This window comes from Cavia porcellus, unplaced genomic scaffold (assembly GCF_034190915.1).
Source record: "Cavia porcellus strain 051 isolate PalLab524CR breed Dunkin Hartley unplaced genomic scaffold, mCavPor4.1 scaffold_21, whole genome shotgun sequence".
NCBI classification, from domain to species: Eukaryota; Metazoa; Chordata; class Mammalia; order Rodentia; family Caviidae; genus Cavia; species Cavia porcellus.
In genome coordinates, this window is record NW_026947504.1 from 10,286,380 (window position 1) to 10,305,267 (window position 18,888).

The 18,888-nt window shown below is 40.4% G+C and overlaps 1 protein-coding gene across 6 annotated transcripts in view; it reads left to right on the forward strand.

The window, feature by feature from the left end:
* The window catches only part of Arhgap26 (Rho GTPase activating protein 26), a 410,930-nt gene that overhangs the window by 118,163 nt on the left and 273,879 nt on the right, over window positions 1-18,888 (forward strand). For all 6 annotated transcript variants that reach the window (XM_003477293.4, XM_023560545.2, XM_003477294.4 and 3 more), the window contains exons 6-9: window positions 1,994-2,104; window positions 10,581-10,685; window positions 12,136-12,265; window positions 16,197-16,297. In XM_003477293.4, coding sequence (XP_003477341.1) covers window positions 1,994-2,104; window positions 10,581-10,685; window positions 12,136-12,265; window positions 16,197-16,297 — 447 coding nt within the window. The remainder of the gene's footprint in view (window positions 1-1,993; window positions 2,105-10,580; window positions 10,686-12,135; window positions 12,266-16,196; window positions 16,298-18,888) is intronic.

An 18,888-nucleotide genomic window follows, 5' to 3' on the forward strand; every position in this document is an offset into this window, starting at 1 on the left:
AACTAGCTCCACTCCAAGCAAGGGCAGATGTTATCATCTCCATCCTTGTGATGGGATCAGTGGCTGGAGTAGGTCACAGGAACTGGAAGATTGTAGAACTGGAACCCGCACCTAGGTCAGCTCTCTGACTATGCTAGAGTTGGTTCCTTGCTCCTCACTGGAATGTCCTTGTGGCTCTTTCATCTTGCTTATGCTGTAGAAGACTCTGCAGATTTTCCAAGTGATCCCCTTCCTTCACCCAGCAGTTTCAGTCAGCAAGCCCACAGAGAATGTGTGAGGTGTGTGTGGGCTGGTCAGAGCAAGAAGATGTGTTCATTGGTGTAGGTGTGTTGGAGTTGCTCCCCAAGGACATTAAAAACTGCTGGAATATGTGAGGCACGGCTGGCAGGAGCCCGGCTGGAAGATGTGTGAACCCAGTTGTCTAGGAGGCCATATGTGGCAAAGTTGGGTATGCAGGCCTTCTGAAAGCTTGCCCCCAGACTGAGCTCCCCTCTAGAAAATGCCCTCAGCCTGGCTCTTCTTTGTGTCCAGCAGTTACTCGGCAGACCATCCTTCTGGTGTGAATGTGTCATTTGCCTGGGAGGAAGTTTTAGCATGAGAGACTTGAATGCACACTTTGGGGCTTTTTTAATAGTATCTTGTACTTTACCAGAGCTTATTAGCTTTCTTTTTATTTACATAATTATTTCACTGAGTTTGCACTCTGTTTTTTTTTCATTGTGCTGTCCACCTCACGAAGGAAGTTTCTTTTTGCTTGTGATAGTTGAAGGAATGAATGATTTACAAAGATCTCACAGTGTCATGGTAGCGTAACATATTTAGGATAATGGAAGGACCTACTCCAAGTTTCTTCTGCAGGAATCTTGACAAAGGAACAATAAAAGAAATATTCTTTGGGGAGCTTTTTTGTTTCATTGGACTGTATTATACAACTGGTTGTGACTAATTTCTAAGGAAAACAGTGTTTTGCTTTCTGCTAGCAGTGTAATTTATTGTTATTATTTAAAAAATAATACGATAGTGCTTTGTTGTTGAAATATGTTTTGAAAGAATGCGTGGCTACAGCCACGTTGTGGACAGACAGAGAACTTTGAGGCTGGGCATCTCTTTAGCAGAGCATCGTCATGGAGTCATTCTCATTTACTCCTGGGTGGTAGATTGCAGGTCTGTGGCTTAACTGTACCCACTGTAGGCCTATTGTGACTCCACCTGCATAAAAGAAAAAGTGGGACTCTTGGGAAGCAATATAATTACCTTCTTCGGATAAATTCGTAATTTATCCTTGTCATTAGCGAAGTACTTGGCACTTGTGTGAAAATGTCCCAATTTTGGGGTTTTCTGCCCACCAACAGCTCATTTTGCTCATGAGGAAGGATGGGATGAAGATGGCTCAGCATGCTTTCTTTTTTTATTTGTTTGAGACAGAGTCTCCCTAAGTTATCAGACTGGCCTTGAAATCTTGATCTTCCTGCCTCAGCCTCCCAAGTGGCTGAGATTTACAGGCATGTGCCACTATTTCTGACTTGCTTGCTTTTCACTGTACAGATCTATCTCCCATGGAGCTGAGTTGTAAGGAGGCAGTGCAGCTCTTAAGAATGGTTAAGGATCTTGGAGACAAAGCCACTTGGGCAGAAATCCCAGCTCTGTTCTCTAACAGTTGCATGACCTTAGTCAGGTTTCTTAATGCTTGTGTACTTCATTTTCCTTCTGCAGATTACAGATAAAGATATCATTTCCTTTACAGGAATATAATGCAGATTATATAATTAAAATTAATGAGGATTAAATAAAGTATTATGTATTTATTTATATAGCTATGGACATGGTGCCTGGTATAAAGTTAGTACTGTATAATTATCATAACTATTCTTATTTATGTATCATGCTGTTTGATTTGCTTTTAAAAATTGTCTCCAGGAATTTCTTTCTGCTTGCCCAGTGTTCTTGTCGGATAGTGACTAGATTTTCCTCTTTGATCCTATTTTCTTTGTAGGCAGACAGCCAGGTAGACATAGTCCGGCAGCACTTCTACGAAGTATCCCTGGAGTATGTCTTCAAGGTGCAAGAAGTACAGGAGAGGAAGATGTTTGAGTTCGTGGAGCCTGTAAGTAAATGTGCAGGGTTTAATGACGTGCTTTTATCTCATCTTTCATTTTAGTCACCTGGCATGTTACAAATTGCTCCACCTTGTTGATGAAGAGATTAACCAGCCTTAATGTTATGTGTTCTGGCTCTTCTGGACTCTTCCTGTTAGCTCTTGCCATACAAGCTCATCGATGGAGGTGGAGTGCTTTCCTTTGGCTACCTGGAGTTGTGTTATTTGGTCTCCAGGTGGAAGAAGTGTAACGCGAGTTCAAAGGTGTCTTCTGTTTTGTTATCCCCTAGGGATTACAGCTTGACTTACCTCCTTTCACGTCCTCCCTGTGTAATCCAACTGTGGTAGTACCCCAAGGAAATAGCAGAGCATTCATAGTACCCTTTGTCTTTCACCCCTGGGTTTAGAGCCCCTCCATGGTCAATTCAGGTAGTAGTACACGCTATATAAAGCAGTTTCTCATGGTGGCTTTGTTTTAACAAGAGAAGCACCTGAATTCTGTTGAGTGGATACTGATGGAATTTGGACTGAGGCTCAGTATTCTGGTGGGCATGAAAGATTACATTGTGGAAAAAGTCTGACTGTAGTTTAGCTTACTGCTAAATTAGAGTTGTTGTTTCATTTAAACATGATGCTGCTCCATACTGCTGTCGTGCTGGTGTACATAGACAAGGGGAGGACTTCATGAAATATAAAATAGGTAAAACTGTTGAAGACACAGGAACAGGTAAATACTTTCTAAATAAAACTCTTAATTGCAATGAAGAAATAACATTGAGAGTCAGCGAATGGGATTATATCAAATTTAAATGCTTCTGCACAGCAAAGAAACAGCCAATGGTGTGAAGAGACAACTTACAATATAGGAAAAAAATTTTGGCAGCTACTAGAAGACTAATATCTAGAATATATAAATAACTCAGGAAAACCAGAAAAAGCCTATCAAAAATGGGCAGCTGAAATGAATACTTCTCAGAAGTACGAATGGCTAAGAAATACATCAAAAAATGTTCAATATCTCTGCCATCAGAGAAATGCAAATTCAAACACTGAGATTCCATTTGGCTCCAGAAAGAATGGCTATCATTAAGAATCAAACAATAATAAATGTCGGTGAGGCTGAAGGGAAAAAGGAACCTTTCTACACTGTTGGTGGGAATGTAAACTAGTAAGGCCACTGTGGAAATTATATAGACATGCTTCAAAAAGTGAGAATTAGAAATTTTATTTGACTTAGCTATTTCTTTTCTAGGTATCTTCCTGGAAGAGTTAAAAATATCATACTGCAATGATATGAGCATACGCATGTTTATAGCAGCATAGTTCATAACAGCCAAATCTTGGAAGTGGTTGGTGTACCTGTCAGCAGATGAATGTATAAAGAAAGTGTGCTCTTTATATACAATGTACAGCTGCCATACAGAAGAAAATACTAGTCATTTGATAGAAAAGGAATACATCTTGCGATAATAATTTTAAGTGAAATAAATCAGACAGTTAAATGAGAAGCCCACAGTATAAGTAATTTAAGAGATAAAGGATAGACAGTAGATCCTTGGTAAATGGAAAGAAGATCTTGAGATAGAGCAAAAAGAATTAAGATACTTATATTCATGTCCTTACTCTTCACAGTGAATGCAGTCAATATGTCCTACAAACATACACTGCTGAAAACCTGAAGTAGACTTCATGGAAATACCCCCATAAAAATGGGCCTCAGTGTAGAATTGTTGCAGACCTTTGATTTTTTAAGCCCGTATGGCCTCCTAATTTAGACTCAAACCTGGCATATTTGTGCAAATAAGTTTCTTATTTACGTAGATTTAAGAGGGGTTATTTTTCTTAAGAAAAAAAGAAAAAGAAAAAGAAAAAGAAAAGACATCAGGACTCCAATGAGCTTTGAAATCTTTGTATCATGTACTGAGCTGGAACTGTGGCTTGGGATTCTATTCCAGGCTACCTCATTTGGCAACTCCTTAAGTTCCTTAGTTAACTTCCATTTTAAAATCTGAACATTGGAAATCCTAAAGCCAATTTTCGTGGTGATCTTGTTCAGAGTTACAGGCAAAAATCTCCATCTTCCTTCTCTGTGAGACCTGTTAGGATGGAGCAAGAGTGTCTGAGGAAGCTGCTGTTGATTTTCTTGTCTGGGACCCAGAGCTGATAAAGCCAGCTTTTCTTTCTTTTTTTTTGTTTGTTTTTGCGGTGCTGGGGATTAAACCTAGGACCTTTGCACTGAGGTACTTCCCCATCCTTTTTTATTTTCGAGACTGAGTCTTGCTAAATTGCCCAGGCTGGGAGTCAGATGTGTAATCCTTTTGCCTCAGCCCCGCAGAGTGCTTGACCACAGAAGTGTGCCTGGCTAAAGCACACTTTCAGTCAGTTTGCTGAAGACTCATTTCCTGTGATAAGGGCAGCATTCAAATGTCACACAGAATTAGTCTTTAGATTTATTTTTGTATATTTTTACTGGAATTTCTAGACAAAAATGACAGTGTAATTCTAACAATCTTTGTGTATATATTAATATTATTCTATAATTGCTTGGTGTTTATTCTCATTGGCTCGCGTGACTTTTAGAGCTGAGTTTTTTTCATAGCTGCTTTGATGTCCTAGCAAGTGTAGTGAATCAGATATACTGTGTCTGTTAGCTTTTGCTGAGGGGCAGCCACAGAACCTCATAACAGATGTTTATTTCTCGCTTATCTTTGAGGTTTGGCAGACCTAAGCTAGGCTTAACTGTATAATTTTACTCATCTGACTTGTTTTTTTCCTCTCCCCTCACCTTCTGTTCTCTTCATTTTTTTGGAAAGATATCTGCAAAGATTTATCATTCTGTTTCTTGGCATTCTTTTGTAATATGGTAGTCTCAGGGAGTTTTTACTTTAAGAATTGGTCACATCACGGTTAAGGACTCTGCCTGACTTTAAAGCCCAGTTTGTTATTTACTAGCTGCGTGTTCTTGGGCAAGTTATTTCTCTGAGCCTTATTTTTGTCATTGACAAAATGAGAAATGTAGTACCATTTACCTTGTAAAGATACTATGAAGATTCACTGAGTTGATCCTTGTGAAGTTCTTAAATAGAGCCCGATTAGCAGACAATTAAAATTTAGCAATTCTTTTTTTATTTGTGAGCATATGAGTCACATGCCAACTTATGCCAACTTTAGTAAGTCTACCTGCTTTAATATAGGCTACATTGGTAGACCTTGGAAGAGCTTGTGTTTATTGAAAGTGCTCCCAAGAAAAGTGTGGCACCCCAGTGTTCCTGCTGGCAGGCACAGTGTTTGCAGTGGGGAGGAAACCTAAGTAGCAAGCAGTGGCAGGTTGCATAGGAGAATGATATAGAAGTGCCAGAGGAATTTAAAGAGTAAAACCATTGTAGTTTGCATATGCAAAAGAAATTTGCAAAGTGATAATGATTTACTCAGTTTAAGTGAATTGTTCCAAAGGCTGGACATAGTGTTCAGCCCTTTGGACTTCACCTTGCTGTGGAAGTCCTTGTCGGGCAAGGAAGTACCTAGGCAAGTCAGTGGCTTCAGAAGTTGGGGGAGGGAGGAAGGTACTTATTTAGTCCATCATCTGTGGTGTGAAAATATCAAATGAAAATTCCAGAAATAAACTGCTCCTAAATTTTAAATCAAGTATTATTCTGAGTGGAATTCTAAAATGTTGAAGGGCCATCTCCATCTTGTCTGAGACCAGAATCCTCCTCCTGTCCAGCAAATGTGCACTGCATATGCTGTAGCCCCGGGAGTTCCAGCTATGCTTTTTTTGGCTGGCTTTCCCAAACTGTCCCTAATCTTCCCCCTTCCCACAAGCCAGCTCCAAAGGCTCCCAAACTACATGGTCAGGAACAATCATAGCATAGAAATGGTTCAGTTCTCTGGTACCAAATTCTTTCTTAGTTTTCTTTTTGCTGAGATAAATACCCAACACTCACACGTTAAGGGAGGAAGGATTTATTTAGCGCAGTTTTTAGAGGTTTCAGTCTGTAATTGGCTGGCTCCAAGGCAGGTGGTATGGCAGACAGGCATGGACAGGGGACAGATAATTCACAGCAGGCAGGAAGTAGCAACACACCAAACAACCCCCTCAAAGCATAATCAAAAACAAAACAAGACAAAACACCCAGGGCTGACCTGCTATGGTTGATACAGTGTGTCAACTTGAGAAGTGAAGAAGTTTAACTGAGAGACTCCCAGGGTTCTTTGTAAATACCCTTATCCTGTGCAAAGGAGGGCAAGGAGATTTTGTGAGTGCTCCTCCCACCCTCCCACCCTATGCAGGTGGCCTGCATAGAGTATAAGGCAGAAGAAGAGGCTTGTCTGTCTCCTTTGTGCTCTGGCTGTTGCCTTAAAGTGTTGCCCTATGCCATGCCACCCAGCCTTGGAGCCAGCTGATTATGGACTGAAACCTTTACAAACAATGAGCTAAAGAAACCTTTCGTTCTTTCATTTTGGGTGTCAGGTGTTTTGACCCAGCAACAAGAGAAGAATAACCAAGACAGACCATAACTCTGTGTTCCTTATATCTTGACCTCTAAGGGTAGGTAGCACTCACATCCTTAATAGCATCCTTGATCCTAGCATTGCACCATGAATCAATTCCTGCTTCATACAATCTGAATCCAGCCATCTCTGGAAAAACACGCCTGTGACCACATGAGGCTTGGGAGACATCTGGCATAAGCTATAACAGAACGCATTCTCCGATTCATCAGGCACCACATCCTTTGAGTTAACTGCTCAGTATTTTTAGGGCCACATTGTCCCCTCCCTTCCCACACTTCTGTCCCATTGCAGATCTTCATTCTTTCCACATTGTTTCTTGCATCCTGTGCAGGTTCTCTTTGTTCCCTGCCTGATCTGGACCACAGTGCATCTTCTAACATAGCCTAATTCTTCTATCTTTGTCTTACAGAACAGCTTCTGGTTGAAATCCCATGCTGGAATTAACAATCATCACTCCTGTGCGCTAATAGATACCACTGTTATCCTCCTGTTAAAGTTGGGTCAGTGGGATTTGAGAGGCGCATCTAGCTCGGCCTTTCATTACTCACTACTGACTGGCCTTTGGTTGATGATTTCCAGAACTGCATGAGTTTACTGTAGCTGCTGAGACAAACCACAAATGGGGTGGCTTAACCTGATAGAAGTCTGTTGTCCCACAGGTCTAGGATTGAAATCTAAGATTGAGATGTTGGCAGAACCATATATATCCTCTGATGTCCATAAGGAAAAAATCCTTTCCTCTCCTATCTGCAGGTAGTTGCCCACAGTCTTTGGCATTCTTTTGCATATAAGTGCATCACTGCAATCCTCCACATTTACCCAAATATCTTCTTTCTTTGCACGTTTGTATCTGTGTGTAAATTCTCTCCTTTATAGAGTACAAACCATGTTATTCTTAAAAGTATTACTGCCCACCCTAATGGGCTTATTAACTTGGTTACCTTTGTAAAGATCCTGTTTCCAAATACAGCCACATCCTAAGGTACCAGAAATTAGGACTTTGACCTTTTTTACAGGACAGAGTTCTGCACCTAACAGTAATTCTGTTCTGTGAACGGTGACACTTGAGTTTTATCAGTTAGTTCAGAATGATGCAGCCAACACTAATTTAAGCAGCTTCGTTTTTGCTTTAAAAAGGATATATTTATATTTATATTTATATTTGGAGAGACACACACAGAGACAGAGACAGACAGACAGGGAGGGAGGGGAGGTGGAGGGGGACGGGGGGAGTTATCAACCAACTGATAGGTTTTGCTTAATTTTAATCATGGGGAGAGGGCAAAGAGAGGTGGGGAAGGCCTTTCTTTTGTCCAGTGATGATTTTCATGGTAGCTAAGTGGATGAACTGATCCTTCTTATTGGATAATCCTGTGGGGGCTACAACAAGCCCTTCCTCTTTGTGTTTGAATAAAAGCATTTTTTTGAAGCAGATGCTTCCTCCCACCTCTCTGGGCCTCACTCTGACCCTTTAGGATGGATTTTCATTTTCCATTGGGTCATAGGTTCAAGAGTTCATGCAGTATGTGGGAGGGAGATGGAGGAAGATGAGGAGGGGACAAAGGATGCTGTGAGAGGAGAAAGTAGGCCAAAAATAACACTTATTTAAGGAGTAATTCTATGGAGAAAAAAAATGGACAATGAAGGCACAAGACCAATGAAAGTAAAAACTAAAATAAATATTAGTCACTGTTTGCCTGTGAAGCAATTGTGTATATACCCAGGAGGCATTTTAGTGAACTGTTTGGAAATTAGAGAAGTCTTAAGAGAAGGAAATTTTGAGAGAAGGAAAAACCAGAGTTTTAGAATTTTAGAATTTAGCCGCTTGTCTTCTGCATTATTCTCAAGTAGAGGGGTGGCCCAGTGCTTTGGAAAGTCATGGCAGACAGCATTTACAGTCTGCAGTGAGGGCAGAGATGAGCAGAGTGAAAGAATGATTTTTGTGAATTCTAGAACGAGGTTTGGTAGAAGAGCCCCTTCTCCTCTAATACTGTAGCCACCTGGTAGGAAGGATTTTATGTAGAGTATTCCAAAAGTTTTGATCATCTTTGAAAAGAAATACTTTGTTATTAATCTTTGGCAGATGTATGTGGCTTAGCATTCTGTCTTGATTACTTTACTCTTGTTGCTGAGACAAAATACCCAACACCCAAAATTAAGGTCGGAAGTTTTATTTAGTTCACAGTTTGCGGAGGTTTCAGTCCATATTGAATTGGCTCCCAGACAAGGTGGCATTACTGAGGAACAACCATTCATGGTGACAGAAGACAGCAAAAACAAGAAGAGCTAAATGGGAGAAGAGAGAGAGCAAGCCTGTTTTCCTCCCTTATATTGTAATCAGGCTACCTGCCCCAGGGTTAATCTCAGCATGGACCATGACTCAGTCACAAACTCCAGAAGCCACTCTCAGCACTGCATGAGGCTTTGGGGGAACATCTAGACATCATTGCAACACATTCATTGATTTATGTCAGGGTTGTATATCATGCCACTGGTTTTATAGGCGGATGATCCAGCAGTGCCTGCTCAGCCACCTCCTGTGAGAATCTAAAGGGCTGGATGTATTGGGGATGGTGACAGTGGGAAGTAAGGTATCATATTGTTATAATTAGGTTTCGTTGGACTTCCTAGTTCACAGCACCTTGATGAACTGTGCTGGCTATGAGACTTACCTGGAAGGCAGGTCCCTCTCTGGATTGTACCTGCCTTAGTGCTTACCAGACTTGCCACAGCAGGTGGAAAAGAGGGAGTGATGGTAGGATCCTTTGTTATTATTAGAACTGCCTCTCAAAAAGGTGAGTTAGGTGAAATGAAGTGGGATGAAATTATGTTTAATAAGGAAAGATATGTTCACTTAGGGACTGAAAACCAAATGCAATAATACAACGCCAAGCAAATATGTCTTAGGATAACATGTGGTAGAAGCAATTCAGGAAGGTTGAGGGACCACTCAGAAAATGTAAGTCAGCCTTCAGAAGCTGAAGAATGAGGATGGTCCCCACATGTAGGAGAGCTGAAATGTGACAGAATTCTTGGGGCCCTGATCCTTTTCAACCATATTTTGCCTTCTTTCTCATTGAAATTTGGAACGGAGGCAAGATGTGCAGGACACTGCAAGGGGCCAGAAAAGCATAGCAACAGTGGGACTGGGGTTAGGCTTTGAGAGAAAGACTGCAGGAATGTTTATGTATTTTGGAGAAGTGAAGGGTGGCAGGGGCTCAGAATGGGGACAGATTTTTGAAATACGGAGGTGTGTTAGAAGAATTGTGGTGAACAGATGTTTTCAGTATTCACTAGGGACAAGACTAAACAGTGAATACACTTACCTTTTAGCCCAAAGGGATTGAAATGAGATTTCAGGGAAACCATCATAACAGGGAGAATATTTTGAAAAAGTAATCCACAGCATTTGCTTTTGAATAGTTTAAGAAAGCTCAGAAATACACCTTAGCTCTAGGCTAGTATGGATCATTTTCTTTAACTTGACTTTGCTTGGTAGGCTGTACACTCTGAATACATCACCTTCCTTCTTTTGCTTTCCTTTTTTTGTGCAGTAACATGATATTACAAATGTACTAACAGGAAACCAAGTTTGAGCCCTGGTCTTTGGTTTTTGAAGAAATGAGTTCTTTGGGAGTGATGAGGCTCACAGAGTAAGTGCAAGGGTAGGCTGCCAAGGAGACCTAGTTTCAAATCTTGGCTACAACTTACTGTGTGTTTTGGAACAGGTTCCTTAACCTCTCTAAATCTACTTACTCATTATTAAAAAGTAATATTTAGCTTATAGTTGTTGTAAGTATTCAGTAAAACAAGACACGTTGTAAGTAGTCAGTAAGGCAAGTGCTTGGCACGCATTTGGAGCTTAGTAAATGCTGGCCATTGTTACTGCTGTGTTGTAGACATTCAAATCAGCATTGGGAACTCAGATCGGCCTGTACATGTGACCTCTGCTTTTTTTCCTTTATTACAGCTACTGGCCTTCCTGCAAGGGCTTTTCACCTTCTATCACCATGGTTATGAACTGGCCAAGGATTTTGGTGATTTCAAGACACAACTGACCATTAGCATACAGAATGTGAGTAGGCATAGTAACAGGCTTCCATTCTCTGGTTGATGGAAGGAAAAAGCAAAATCTGGGTCTGGTTGCTGCAACCCCACCCATGTGGACTGGAATGGAGGCATGGAGGCTGGGTCTTGCTTCAGCTTAGGGGGCATCTGAGGATGGGCATTTAGGAGCACTTTGAGAGTCACACCATCATGTGGGTCAGACCACCATCTTCTCCATTATTTCAAAGCACTGCTTTTGTTCTTGAAGTGCTGCTGCTGATTATGTTTTACATCTGTCCAGCAGCCAGGATTTCTTTTGGCTGTGGACATCCTACCATTGCCCAGCCTCCCTTCTGTGCATCTGGCTGCCTGACTACAGGAGACCTTAGAATGCGTGCTCAGGGCGTGAGTCTGGGGGCGCGTGCTGACCTCTGGTGCAGAGGATATGCTTTTGTCCAGTGCTTAGGAAGGGTGACAGGAAATCCAAGTCACTGCGATTCACTCCCAGAGTTTTAAACACTGGACCTTTTGACAAGCAGAATTCTGTTTAGTGTGTTGGTCAGTGCTTACCAGAGCTTCAGTCACCTTCTCCAATGTATAGTGGACTGTGATGGCTTTCATGTGGTCTCTAGGAGCTCTTCTATAGGAAATAGCCAAATGCTTCTATGTGGGTTGTATTGCATGGCCTGTAGAACTCTAACATATGTATGGTTCTCTCTGTTATCCCAGAGATGAAAAGTTACAGTCTCAGAAATGGTTCTGCAACAGCATAGTGCTTGCCTTAGGCTGACTTCTTTCAAAGGCTAACTCTGAAATAAAGCTTTGCATGCAGTAGCTTTATTCTGTGTGTGTGTGTGTGTGTGTGTGTGTGTGTGTGTGTGTGTGTGTGTAGGGGGTGAAGCCAGCAAAGACTCCTTTGAAAGAATGAGCATGGAGCATGGTAGAGGGTTGAGCTGTGGTGCAGGCTCCTTGGTCAGTGATGTGGGAGTATGGGGCTGGATAGGCCTTCAGAAAGGGTTCAGGCTGTCCTCAGCAAGGGGATGACTTTGAGAACTGCAGCTCCCCTTCAAGGAGGTGCCCATCTGTGAGCTAACTGTGAGTATCATTCCCATAAGCTGGAGAAATATAAGAACCTCAGTCCTCAAGACATAAAGGCCCTAGGGCCATCTGAGTCAGAAACACCTTGGATGCTTATTTAAAATGCATGTTTTTGGGCCCAAAGGTTCTAAATTAATCTCTAGGTGCAAGACCTGGGTATTGGCATCTTTTTATAGGTTCTGTAGGTAATTTTGATGATTACTAGAGTCTGAGAGTCATTCACGTTTAGGCCTCTAAGACTAAAGTGTACTGTTTGAAGTGAATATTGACCTAATTCCTAGAGGGTTGAATGTTCCTGATTCTGTTTTAGATCTAAGGATTTTATTAGGTTACACAAAAATTGTATTTCTTTGCTTTGAGTAAAACTCTTTTCATCCTAGACAAGAAACCGTTTTGAAGGCACCAGGTCAGAAGTAGAATCCCTGATGAAGAAGATGAAGGAGAACCCCCTGGAGCACAAGACAATCAGCCCTTACACCATGGAAGGGTACCTCTACGTTCAGGAGAAACGTAAGTGCTTTGCGCAGCAACCATCAGGACATGCGCAGACCCTTAGACCCTCTGGAAGGAGGAGAGTGTCTTTAGCAATGCTTGGCCTACTGTGGGTCCATGCTTGGGTGAGTAAGAGTTTTGAATGGGAAAGATGGTGTCCCCAGAGTCTTACTTCTTCCAAGTGTCATAATCTGTTTTCTTTCTTGTGGCTGGGAATTCCCCTGTGGGATTCCCTGATGCTTGGTGGTTGCTTTTCATTCCCTGGCATCACTCTACTCTTGGGCATTCTCTACACTTAGTGTAGGAGCTGCCCTGATCATAGCAGCATTGGATAGTTTTGCATACTGGATCTTCTTGTCTATCAGCAGTCATATTCTTTGGTAGACTTATATATACTGTTTTCAACTGAGAGCAGTCATGATTGAGGCCCTTTTCCTTTTCTGCTTAACTTTTTTCATCCCAGTATTTAAATTTATGAAAAGTAGAAGCCAAAGGTCACCTAAGCATCTGCAAAAAGACCCATTGCCTGGTAATAATGATGTTTAAGGAATAATACTAGTGCTGCTAAGGTAAAGTGTTTACTGGTGCCTCATACATTCATGGCTTAGGGCTACAGAAAAGCTCTGTGATGGGGCTATGCTCTTGAGGGCAGCACTTCCAGGTTTGCAGTACCAGAAATTGAATGTTTTTAATGGATAGTTCCTAGAGATTCCTGCCATACTTCCTTAGTAGGAAACATCATTTCTTCTCCTCCAGGTTTGTGTTGATTTTGCATCCTCCTCTTAAGCAAATATCTTTGCTTTTAAAAGTGTCCTGATGGAATAGAATAGGAACTTGGTTTTGATGATTATTCTACTTAATTATTACTCATAAAAGTGCTTGGGTTTAACATTGTTCCTTGGTGAAAATGGAGCCCTAGTGGGTTTGGGGAATTGGCTATGTTTTATGTTCCCTATTCTTATAAGGCTGAGCTTGTGGATATTTGTAACGTGTAAAAACCACTTCAGCTATGTGTTTCATTTTCTGAATATAAAGTGATCCCCTTTTTGCCCCATGAGAACCTCCTACTAAAAGGTTTGAGATCAACTTAAAAGTACAAATTTTCAGGACTGAAAAGTATAGCTTAATGTTCACTATAGTACTTAATTTATTATTCACTTACATGTGTAAAATCAGTGTTGGTTTTTTTGAACTCTTACAGCACATTAGTCAATTTTGTTAAAATCTGCTCTTTTGACATCATGTTGCTTATCACTGGAGCCACTTTTGTGTTCTCTAACACAGTACAGTCCAGAACATTTCCTTGGCATACAGCTTTTTTTCCCCTTATCTTAACATTTTTCTAATTTATTATTTTGAAAAATTTTCAAACTTATAGAAGTTGAAAAGTTCAAGTTTCTTCCATTTGAATAATGGAATAACTACCAACTGTATGACTTTATCTAAATTCACCAATTTTTAGCATTTGGCCACAATTATATTTTTTTCTTTTTCCTTATTGGTGTATATATGCACATCATCTGCTCACACCTATTTTTTTTTTCCTGATTGCTCAAGAACAGGTGGCATTTATCATGCTCTTTATTTCACTGAGTATTTTTAAAGAATAAGGATATTCTTTTAAGTAATCACTCACAGGGCATTTAAAATTGCTTTGATATTTAAACTATAGTATATATTTTAATTTTCTTAGTTGTCCCAATAATGGCCCTATAAGGCACTTAATTTTCCTCTAATACAGACTCATTCTGCATTTAGTTGTCATTACTTTCATCCTGAGAACAGTTTCTGAACCTTGATCTTTCTTGACATTGACATTTTGAAGGACATACTCCAGTTCCCTTGAAGAAGTCGCCTCAGCATGGGTTTTTCTGATGTTTCCTCATGATTAGATTGGGGTTATATGTCTCTGGTTCAGTCCTATGTAAGAAGCTCTCTGTCTTTGGGCCACATCCTGAGGCATGTGGTGCCCATCTGTCCTTGATGGCAGTATTCATTTTCATCACCCAGGCAATATATTTTTCTTGTTTCTCCACTGCACAGTCATTGGTTTCCCTTTGTAACTCACTTGGAATCTGTGGGAAGCACTTTAAGATTATATAAATACCCTTCTCCTTATCATGTTCTGTCTTCCACAGATTTAGCCTTGGTAATCCTGGCCTAAATCAATCTGCACCATAATGGTTGCAAACTGTGTTTCTGGTCCCACCACTCCCAACACATTCATAGTTGCCTTTCACTGTAGTGTAAAGAAATATCCTCTCACCTTTTACTCCTTCTGTTTCTTCCCATCTGTCTGTACTTCTGTCTTTTCATTGTCAATATGAACTTACAGATTCGTATTTTGTTGTGATGCTCATATTGTCCAAGATAAAGCACATTTAAAATCTCTTGTGAACTTTCCCCCTCAAGCTACAAGAATGTATTTTGATGGTTTCTGTTTTGTTTGTCTTGATGTCCCAATATACATGCTATGGATTGCTTTTTAAGCTTAGTAAATGCCATATATGGTGGATTAACTGTTGGTCAACTTGTAACACTTAACTGAATTGAATCAGCATGGTTCTGGGTGTGAAAGCCCATCTGAGGATTGTTGCCCAAGCATAGAAGGAGAGCTGGAGGGGAAGATGGTGTGCTGTTGATTCTCCTGGAGAAGGTTATCACAGGCTTTCCTGATAGTAACTCAGTTGTTCTCATTGTTGGAAGAGTTTGGTCCTCACTGTCTCTGAGGATGACGGAGATTCTCTTTGGGGGAGCTCTGGTCCTTAACCTTCTGGCTCCAGTGCAGATCCTTCAGCCTGCTGGCACAGATCCCTCATCTAACTGATGCTGACTTTCTAGCTTCTGCCACTGACTTTGGGCCTTTCCAGGGTAGATCCTTTATACAGACTTGCAACTTGTGCAGGACATTGCCATGGGATATAGGCCCTCAGCTGGATTCTTTGGGTCTCTAGTGCATCAGATCTTTTGCATGCTTCTGCATTTGACTTTTTAGGTCATAGTAATCTTTAGGATTATTATAAAATAATCCTATAAATTATGTATCCTGCGTTAAATCTATTCCCTTGAAAACGCTAACTATAACATCATGCCATTGATAATTATTAAATGTCTGCTGACTATATTTTTACATATTTTAACCATTTCTATTGTGTGGGCTCTATAAATATCTAAAATTAGTAAGATATCCTTGAAGGCTGTTTATGCTTTCTTCTTCAAATTGTACTTTGCCGTTCAAAATAAAGGAACTAAAAAAAAAGATTGAAAAAAAAGAAACAAAATAAAGGGATTGGCTAAACACAGTTAAATCAGAGACTGTGAGCTTGACTCTATGGTATCCCTGTGACTCTTGATGTATAGTTTTGAGAGGATCTTGGATTGCCTTTGGGTATTTATAGTCACTTGCATTCTGTATCTCTTTTGTTTTCTATTCTGATACTTTTTGATTTCTGCTAAAGTAAAAAATTAGAGATTTGGAAGTAGATCAGAACCCATGATGTCAGAGTCTCTGGGCAGCTGTGTGGGAAGCATGATGTCATTACTGCAGATGGGAATGGTGGTAGGCACTTGGAAAAGCCTTTCTGTGTTCTTTCCTAAGTCGTCTTATTCTTGTTGGAAAAGAACGGAAACTTCAAGTGGAGGTTGATGATGGGAATATGAATTAGCTTCCCCAGGGAACTTCTACTTCCCTTATATTTTAAGACCCACTGGATGTAGCATTGGTGGGAAGAGTGTTCATGCGTCTCTGGGGAAAAGCTTTGGGTTGGTTCCATTTCTAGCCTGTGGGATCAGATTTCTATTTCAGTCTAACTGATGTGGAGAATACATTGCCCCTAAAATAGTATATGGGTGAATGAGCATTATGCGCTATGTGTTTCTGCAGTTACTTGTGTGTAGCTTATAGTGGATATGTGTACTGAGTTGCTTAATAGGAAATATTACCTTTCAGGTCACTTTGGAACTTCTTGGGTGAAGCACTACTGTACATATCAGCGAGATTCCAAACAAATCACCATGGTACCATTTGACCAAAAGTCAGGAGGAAAAGGGGTAAGTTCATTTTTTAAATTTCATGTTTGATTTGCTTGGCTAACAGATAATGGTAATAATGCAAATATACTATAGTACCTCCAATGTTTCACTGTGCTTCTCTTAATTTTAAACAGTAGTTCCAGTACTTGTTCATTGAAGATGTCTAAAATAAGATAATTATTCTTAGTTTTAAGATACATTAGGAACTACAGTTTAGGAAGATTCTTACATTTAACAAGTATTTCAAATGTTTTTAGATGCTAAAAAGTCTTGGATGACTTCATTCTGTGAAACTGATTCATCCTGCTCTCTCTCAATCCCTGGAGAGCTGCCAGTTGGCAGTTTAGATGTTCCAGTTTTCTACCGCTGTGTAACAAGTTGGCCCCAAACTTAACTGTTTTTAAAAGCACACGCTGCAGTCATTTTAGTATTTCCCAGTTTTTTTGGGTCAGGAATTCAGGAACCATTTGGATGATTGGCAAACCTTAGGGTTTCTCATGAGTTCCAGTCAGATAAAAGAGGAAGAACATTGCAGATCTGAAGCCTTTCAAGGTTGACCAGATATGCTCTCTCTCCTCCCCACTTCTTTCTCTGTGCCTCTGTATGGTCTGGCTGGTCTAGTTTAGACTGGTTGGGCTAGTTTAGACTTGTTTACAGCACATTGATGCAAGATGGCTTTGGGAATTCATGGTTTCAGGAGTGAATGTTCTAGCACTAAAAGCAGGCACTGCTTTCTAATAACCTAATCTTGGAAGTCATTAGCTTTACTTTTGCCCTGTTCATTGGTCGCAGATGGTCACAAAAGCCCACCTAGTTCCACTGGTACAGCACGCAGACCCTGTCTGTCCGTGGAGGGGGAATGTCAGTGTTTTCTTGTTTGAAGAGCATAAGGGGTAGAAGAGTTCTGGCCATTTTTGGAAGAGACAGTCAGGCCATGTCAGGCTCCCTGGTCTCCCTACCCTAAGGCAGCTCCTTCAGTTCTCCAAGATTTTTTTCTCGCATAGAGCTACTGCCTCATGTCCTGCTAGGCAGTCTTCACTCTTAATAGCTGCCAAATGTATTTTGTATGAGAGTGATCTGCCTTTTCTTTCTGTCCGCTTTACTACCTTCTTTTCTTCTCTTAGTAGGCCACATTTTGGTATGATTGTCCTTGCTTGAAATTTTTAAATTTATTGCTCAGAAAGTTTTGGTGTTCTTGGCTATGAGGTTTTGTGTCTTTCAGTATCTCTGGGAAATTCCCATCATGTATTGCTTTGAATTTTACCTCTCTTCTTGCTCTTACTATTACCTCCACCTGTGGATGTTTAAATGCTTTTAGTAAGGATATTTATATTTTTCTATTTCCTTAAGTGGTTCTGGAGATTGAGCCCAGGACCTTATGCATGCTAGACATTCAGTCATTAAGCCACACCTCTGGGCCTTACACTTTTTATACCTGTGAATCTTCGGACTACATTTTAAATGATCTCTCTGGTTCTGTCTTTAAATAATTTTGCAGTTTTATCTCCTTGTTGAGGAATTAGTACCCTGTAAACACTCCACCTGTAGTCCTCTCTGTCGTGTGTTTTTGTGCAGCATGTTGGGTTTGTGCATGTGAGGTGCTGTAGTGTCAAGGTGGAGAATGCTGACTTTGATTCCAGGCCTTCCCTGAGTAAGTGAGGTTAGGTGCAGTTATGGTTACTGTGGCTGCTCAGCCATACTTCACCCTTTGCTGTCTTCCACTTCCAGTTTTGTTTTTTTTTTTCCTGGCTTTCTTTTTATTTCAGCCACAATGGAGATTGTCAGCATCTCTGTTCCTTCCCTGTATCCAGGCAAGAACAAAGCTCTTTTATTGTTTCTTGGAAAGAGTGGGTTAAATTATAAATACTCTCAGGAAAACAGACATGTTAAAACACTGTAACATAGTGAACATCAGAGGTAGAAGGAATATTATAAATCTGTGTCATTAGGAGTCCCTGGTTTTCATGAAGTGGACGTAAAGGTAGGCCTGTTTTCCTTGGATCAAGTCATGGTCCTTTTCCTATTCTTAGTCCCCCTAGAAATCCATATCACTGAATTATTCTCTCTAAAGTCTTTATTTCGGGACTTTTTATTACACTTTCTCAAATCTTTAATGAAGAACTTTCTTGTATATTCATGACATCTCATATAAGCTTTGAAAGTGGAAGCTGGCTCAGAGCTGTTAAATCTGAAATATAGTTAGACATTAATGAGGTCAGGTCACTAATATTTGGATGCTTATTCTTGTCAAAGGCCAAAATAAGGACAGTTTACTTTAAAGGTGTTAATTAGCTTGATTTTTTTATTGTAGAACTGGACAATGCTTAGTTTCATAAAACAGAGTTGATTTTCTGATGAGCTAAGCAGAAGAGGTTGATTTTAAGACAGAGAAAGACTGGTGAAAGCAGAAGCGGAGAACCCGAAGTGAACTGGTCATTTTAAAGTTACTTTCCTTGTAGGGAGGGGCAGGGAGGCAGAAAGATAGAAAAATCACTGGTTGGTCAAATGAAGTTGGTTCAAGTTCACTTTCTGTGTAAGAATTAAGGCAGAGGGAACTACATTGTCATGCCAAAATGAAATGAGCTATTTGGGAAATTTGGCTGTTATTT